The sequence below is a fragment of the Sinocyclocheilus grahami genome, unplaced genomic scaffold (assembly GCF_001515645.1).
Source record: "Sinocyclocheilus grahami isolate Dianchi unplaced genomic scaffold, SAMN03320097.WGS_v1.1 scaffold2888.1, whole genome shotgun sequence".
Classification (NCBI taxonomy): domain Eukaryota; kingdom Metazoa; phylum Chordata; class Actinopteri; order Cypriniformes; family Cyprinidae; genus Sinocyclocheilus; species Sinocyclocheilus grahami.
The window spans coordinates 22,553-29,792 of record NW_015508063.1 but is presented as its reverse complement, the minus strand read 5'-3'; the positions used below and the strand labels follow the sequence as shown (position 1 = coordinate 29,792).

The following is a 7,240-nucleotide window of genomic DNA, read 5'->3' as shown; positions in this document are numbered from 1 at the left end:
AATTTATCTGATTATTTATCATAAATCTTTTTTTTTTTTTTTTGAAGAGTTATTTTTTTTGAAGGAGTTATGGTTGATGTGCCTAACTGGATGGTAAAATTGTGATGAAGAGATGGGTTTGTTGAAACCACAAGCAGTTCTGTCTTGGCAAGTTTGAGTTTATGGTGATGGTCCTTCATCCAGCAAGAAATGTTTGTTAGACATGCTGAGATATGAGCAGCTATCGTCGGATCATCAGGATGGAATGAGAGGTAGAGTTGAGTGTCATCAGCATAGCAGTGATATGAAAAGCCATTTTTCTGAATAACAGAGACTAGTGATGCCATGTAGATAGAGAAGAGAAGTGGTCCAAGAACTGAGCCCTGAGGCACCCCAGTAGCTAGATGTTGTGACTTGGACACCTCACCTCTCCAAGATACCTTGGCAGACCTCTCTGAGAGGTAAGAATCAAACCACTGGAGTGTGGTTCCTGAGATGCCCTTTGCCAATAATAATAATAATAATTTGTTACTTTTTATATAGCGCTTTTCTGGGAATTGAAAGCGCTTTACATGGAGGGGGGAATCTCCTCCACCACCACCAATGTGCAGCATCCACCTGGATGATGCGATGGCAGCCAGATTGTGCCAGAACACCCACCACACACCAGCTTATTGTTGGAGAGGAGAGAGTAATTAAGCCAATCAGTATATGGTGAAGATTAGGAGGCCATGATGATGGACATAGGCCAATGGGTGAATTTGACCAGGATGCTGGGGTTACACCCCTACTCTTTTTCGAAGGACATCCTGGGATTTTTAATGACCACAGAGAGTCAGGACCTTGGTTTTTGTTTTTTTTATTGTGAAAATTTTCTCATACCGTAAAATAGCTTGAATGTAACTCTACACCCTTGCCTCATTTACAATACGCGGATCTATGAATACGGAAATTAGCCCCGCCTCCACTCAGTCACTCACCAGCCAGCCATGAGCCAGGGCCTCCTGATCCATGAACTGAAACGTTATAAACACGATACAATGGCAATGGCAAGTGGAAATATTGGTTTAATTAAACCATATGCGTTTGAACCACAAATAAGATGGTATGCTCAACGTAAGCTAGGAGACTGATGGCTAACTTTGTGAGGTAACATTATCTGTTTGCGCTGGTTCGTAACATGGATAATGACTGATAAAACTATGTTTTTACTAGTGGACGACTACAGTGGATACTGTAACATTTGTTAAATTTACTTGACGATGCAGACGATTGACTGCCTTTGGGGAAACTACCATTTTTAAAAGAAAATACTCAGCAATGGTGTTGATAAATAGATAGGCACATGGTTTGTCTAAAAGCATATTAAAAACACCACATAGACAAATAAACAGCATAAAAACTAGATTTTTACTACGGGGGACTTTAAGGTTATAAAGCTTCAAGTAGTTTGTCAGATTTTGATTTGCTGTAATAGAAAAAATATATAGATCTGTGCAATAATATAGTTGGAGCAGTAAATAATAAGAGCACTTTCTATAAACTTGTGGAGTTGATTTCATATACTTAATACTTCTCATTATAGAAACATGGGATTTGTTCCTATAATGTTTTAAACATAATAAGAGGAAGATCAATGTACCTCATTCATGGAAAGTCTTTGTGATTTATTGAACATTTTACTTTAATTTCAGAGTTGACTGAAGAAAATGAGAAGGATGAAGAACTGCGTGAAGAGGAGGAGAAACATCATGTCAAAACTGGAGAAAAACCTTTGAGTCGCTCTCAAACCAAACAGAAAGATTTAAAGAAGATAAGAGACGAGAAATCTTTCACCTGCACTCAGTGTGGAAAGAGTTTGACAAACAAACAGCGACTCGAGATTCACATGAGAGTTCATGGGGGAGAGAAATTGTTCACATGTGATCAATGTGGAAAAACATTTTTGTGGGCTTCAAGCCTGAAGAGTCACCTGAAAGTTCATACAAAGGAGAAACCACATTCATGTTCTTTGTGTGGAAACAGTTTTTCACTGCTGCAGAATTTAAAAGTACATCAGAAGATACACACTGGTGTGAGAGATTATATGTGCTTTGAGTGTGAGAAGACTTTTATTACAGCTACACATTTGAAACGGCACCAGAGGATCCACACTGGAGAGAAACCTTACAAGTGTTCACACTGCGACAAGAGATTCATTCATTTAGAATCCCTGAAAACACATGAGAGGATTCACACTGGAGACAAACCTTACACGTGTAATCAGTGTGGTATGAGTTTCAGAGAAAAAACTCAACTTAAGGCACACATGAGAGTTCACACAGGAGAGAAACCGTTCACATGTGATCAGTGCGAGAAGAGTTTTGCACAATCAGCAAAGCTGAAGAGACACACGAGGATCCACACTGGAGAGAAACTGTATGAATGTGATCAGTGCGGAAAAACATTTTTGTGGGATTCAGGCCTGAAGAGTCACCTGAATGCTCATTTAAAGGAGAAACCACATTCATGTTCGTTGTGTGGAAAGAGATTTTCACATCTGCAGAATTTAAAACAACATCAGAAGAGACACGCGGGTGTGAGAGAATATATGTGCTTTGAGTGTGAGAAGACTTTTATTACATCTACAGAACTGAAACAGCACGAGAAGATCCAAACTGGAGAGAAACCTTACACGTGTTCACACTGTGACAAGAGATTCAATCAATCAGAAACCCTGAAAAGACATGAGAAGATCCACACTGGAGAGAAACCTTACACGTGTGATCAGTGTGGGAAGAGTTTCAGACATAAAGATCAACTTAAGGTTCACACAAGAGTTCATACTGGAGAGAAACCATATCACTGCACTGCATGTGGGAAGGGTTTCACTCGATCAATTTCTTTACACAAGCATACAAAAAAAATTCACAGTAAATAGATTCTCTTCAGATCCAGCATTTTCAGGTCTGACACCACATCCTCACCAAACATGACACAATAATGTGTTGATCTATACATTTGCTTCTGTATAAATCCTATATAAACATCATCTGTTGTTTTCACAGTTAATGAAGTTCATCTTCAAGATCTTCATCAGTTTCATCTGAGATTCTGATCAACTCAAAGATGAAGTTTCATATCCAAAGAACAATATCTAATTTTTTTATTTTTTATATAATTTTAACTTTGTAATATGTAAATATATTATTGTGTGCTCTTATGAGTTTTATATAATGTGCCATTTTCTATACTGCAAATGTATCACTTCTAGTTTGTTTGCTCTTTTATGAAGGAAAGTAGTTTTTTTGTTTTGTTTTTTGGTACAAACTTTTCTTGTTCATGAAGCTGAAGAAGAGCCCGTAATACTTTCAAGAGAAACTGAGATTTATTGACTGACTGGCAGGATGCCACCATTAATAACCAGCTAGCAGATTAATGAAGTATGTAGCCAAGTTACCAGAGAGTCACCGGAAAAATAATATGATTGTTATATTAATATAATATTGTAGAGACGATTTAATTTTTTTTTTTAAAGGGATTTATGAAAGCAGTGTTTGTTAATGTGGCCAATGGTGTTCAGTTTTGATCCTGAGATAATATGGCCCATATGGGCCAATGAGCGCGCAGAATGCAGTGCTGTGGGAAAAACTGATTTCCAGAGTTATGAGATTTTCGGTTTCAGTGGGCACAGCATACATGAGTTTTCATGCGTTTCCCGGACATGCATGTGGAACTGAGCATTTTAGTTCACGCAGGTTAGTTTCAGCAGGTTTAACAGAATATTTCAAAAACAAATATTTGCAGAGTTCCGCAGACTTATGCCTAAACTTGTTCATAATTTCACAACAGTTTAATGTCCTTTTGGGTAATACTTTACAATATAAATGTTAACCTAATGCTGCGTTCCAGACAACTCAGATATAATAACAATTATATTAAATTATATTTGTATGTATAATATTATACTTTACATAATAATATACAATATACTTTATACAAAAATATATATTATAGTATATAACATCTATGTAGAGACGTTATTTCCGGGTCCAATACATTGGTTTTCGTGCATGTCAGCAAGTCATTGACAGATTTTTTCCTCCCAGTCTTTGAAGCATATTTCCCACATTACTTCTTTCATTCATTTTTTTTTTTGTTCAGCCATTCAATTTAGATGTATATTTCTATTTTTCTGCCCATTATAATTATTTCATTTCTAAATTCATAAAAAAATGAGTAATAAAGTGTACAATAAATTACAATCAAAACTTAATATTATAATCCCATTGCACTTGAATAAAGCTAAAGGTGCAATCTGCCGATTGTCCTGCAGGTGACCACATAAATCTGTCTTCTTACGATGGGCTCACTTAGGGCTTTACAATGACTCCAGAGCACTCGTAGATCTACGATGATTTTCGGGTGCTACTTAAGTTATGATGCATTTGGGAAACAGACCGTAATATTAAGATTAGTCGTGCAATAATTTTTACAAAGCTTTTGGGAAACGCAGCCCTGTTTTTCATTCTGCAGGGTTCTGGATCTCTCATGTTCTCTCTGTCCTTCAATAAACTCTGTCTCTGCAGATTTCACTTCTTCCTGATGCTTTGATGCTCGTCTTCACTTGTAGACTGATGGGAATATTCCAGCATTTATTGCTGAACTGCAGTGGGAGGAGCTTCACTGAAGGTGTGATTGTTGTGGGAGGAGCTCCACTGAAGGAGAAGCAGATCTGCCAAAGTGTAAAAAAAATATATATATAGTTTGAGTTTGTTTTTATACTAATTCACACATTTGAACTATTGATGTTCACCTACCTATATTTTATCAAGTCAAGTCGCTTTTTTAATAACTAAATGAATTGCATTTTATACTAATTCACAAATTCTATCTATGGTTTCATCCACATATTTTATTCCTACAATTTATCTTACCTCTCATTGTCACGTTACGCTGCTGTGGTAAGAACGTAAGAGACACGGAGTAGCATTCACAGTCTTTAATGACGAAAACGGAAGATAATCCACAATAGTAGCTTGAGCCAACACGTAGAGAACGAGTAGACCTGACAAACACAAACTAAACAGACAAGAACTTTTAAACACAGGGCAATCGGGAACACAGGTGACGTGAATATGCAATGGAACATATTCAAACTAAACAAGGACAGGAACATGACCAAATAAGGAAACACAGGAAGGACTACGGGGACAAAACAGGTCAAAAAGTCTGATTTCACCCCCTCCCGGAAAGTGCATCCTCGCATCGTAACAACATAGATGGGAGCTTGGGAGGAGGCTCAGGAGGAGAATGGACACCCGGGAGGGGGCGAAGGAGGGAGGAAGCAGGAGGGATCTGGAGCAGTAGGAGCCAAGCAGGACCCAGGCCACAGCCGTGGTGGAGCCGACGGAGGGAGGAGCCATGGCCGCCGACTCCAGGGGGCCGACCAACGGCGGCAGAGGAGCCTGAGGTGGAGAGACAACGAGCCAGGGGGGTGCTGAGGATCCGGGGGCCAGGGTGGAGCCGAGGGCTCTGGCGACCGAGGCGGAGATCCGCAGCGGAGCTGGAGTGACTGAGGACCAAAGTAGAACCGACGGGAGGAAGTAGCCCAACGGAGCGACAAGGTGCAGCCGGAGGAGCAGAGTTGATGCCCGACCAAGGCAGAGCCAGAGGGACGAGGGAGCCTGGTGGAGATGGAGGATCGACTGGTGACGGTGGAGGTGAGGGAGCTAGAAGCCGAGGTGGAGCCGCTGGGTCTATGGGCCGAGGCGGAATCCAGGTTTCAGAGCCTGGAGGTGAGGGATTCTCCAGCCATGGCTACACTGGAGGATGGCAGACCCGTGGAGCTCGCACCATAATGATGGTGGGCTGAGGGCGAGCAGAGGGGCTGCCAGGCGACAGCGGTAGAGGAGGCAGGAGCGGGTGGGAGGGCGGGTATTTGTAAGCCTCCGGGCATTCAGGGCTAAACTCTGGATCGGGAGCCCCCTCCACGAAGGCGACGAAATCCTCTCAAGGACCATCCTTAGACGACGGCGCTCTGCTCGCGGTGTTCAAGCTCGCATCGTAGAGTGAGCAGAATGCGTCATCCTGGTAGCAGGTGGTGTTAGTTAACATCAGGAACAGTATTGTATGGTCCTCGAGAGATCGGTCTCCCTGCTCCAGCAGGAAAAGGAGGAGGAATTCCGGGCGGGTGAAGGGATCCATGAGGAGAACTACGGAAACAAAAAACACTGTACAAAAATGGAGGGTAGACATGGAGGTAATGGTTTTGGTCAGGTCTTCTGTCACATTACGCTGCTGCGGTAAGAACGTAGGAGACACAGAGTAGCATTCACAGTCTTTAATGACGAAAACAGGAGATAATCCACAATAGGCGCTTGAGCTAACACATGTAGAGAACGAGTAGACCTGACAAACACAAACTGAACAGACTAGGACTTTTAAACACAGGGCAATCAGGGGAACACAGGTGACATCAATGGAACATAATCAAACTAAACGAGGACAGGAACATGACCAAATAAGGAAACACAGGAAGAACTACGGGGACAAAACGTCTGACACTCATTAATATTCAGTCAATGAATTAAAGCAAAAATTAAGGAGTACATCCAAAAGATATCAAATATAAGCAATGTAAGAATAAAAAATAAAATAAAGAATAAACAAAAAAGTAATTTAAAAAAGTAACTCACAAATTTGCACTAAACAAATAACCCACAATTAAGTTGAACCTAACATGTTTTTGTTCATTTTTGGTTTTGTCTTTTATATGAAACATGGTTTATCACAGATTCATGAAATAAATGTTGTGACAAATTAAAATTATATCACTGAATAAGAGACAAACATGTACAACTGTCTTTAAAGATGGTTTATTTTCTTGCAAGAAAAGGTCACAGTCTTACAGTCACCGAACAGTCTAGATGTCTTTTATAGTCTCATCTCTCAGAATGCTCTCCTGTCCCACACCAACACCCTTTTATTCTCATAATTTATTGACCTAAAATGTATTAAAGAATTAACCATATCAAAAAATCCCATTACATGATATTTACATCTTGTCACAATAGCTGATTGTGTCCTTTCCTTAAGTCTGTTAACAGCAATAAAATGAGCTTAATGTGGCAATTAACAGATCTGAAGTCATCAGCATAATGAATGAGGTGAAAACAGGAGCTATTGTCATGAAATAAAGAGTATTTTCAGCAGCTGATAATATTGATGAGTCTCAGACTATAAACACTCATTAAACAAGCCATTCAGGATCAGCAGCAGA

At 40.0% G+C, this 7,240-nt stretch overlaps 1 protein-coding gene across 1 annotated transcript; it reads left to right on the top strand.

Moving 5' to 3' along the window:
- Positions 1 to 1,673: 1,673 nt before the first annotated feature.
- Positions 1,674 to 3,018, top strand: LOC107575784 (gastrula zinc finger protein XlCGF52.1-like; the record flags this gene model as incomplete). The annotated part of the gene is made up of 1 exon (XM_016262114.1): positions 1,674 to 3,018. A coding segment is annotated over one exon (1,226 nt), but the record flags the coding sequence as incomplete, so codon positions are not given.
- Positions 3,019 to 7,240: the final 4,222 nt, after the last annotated feature.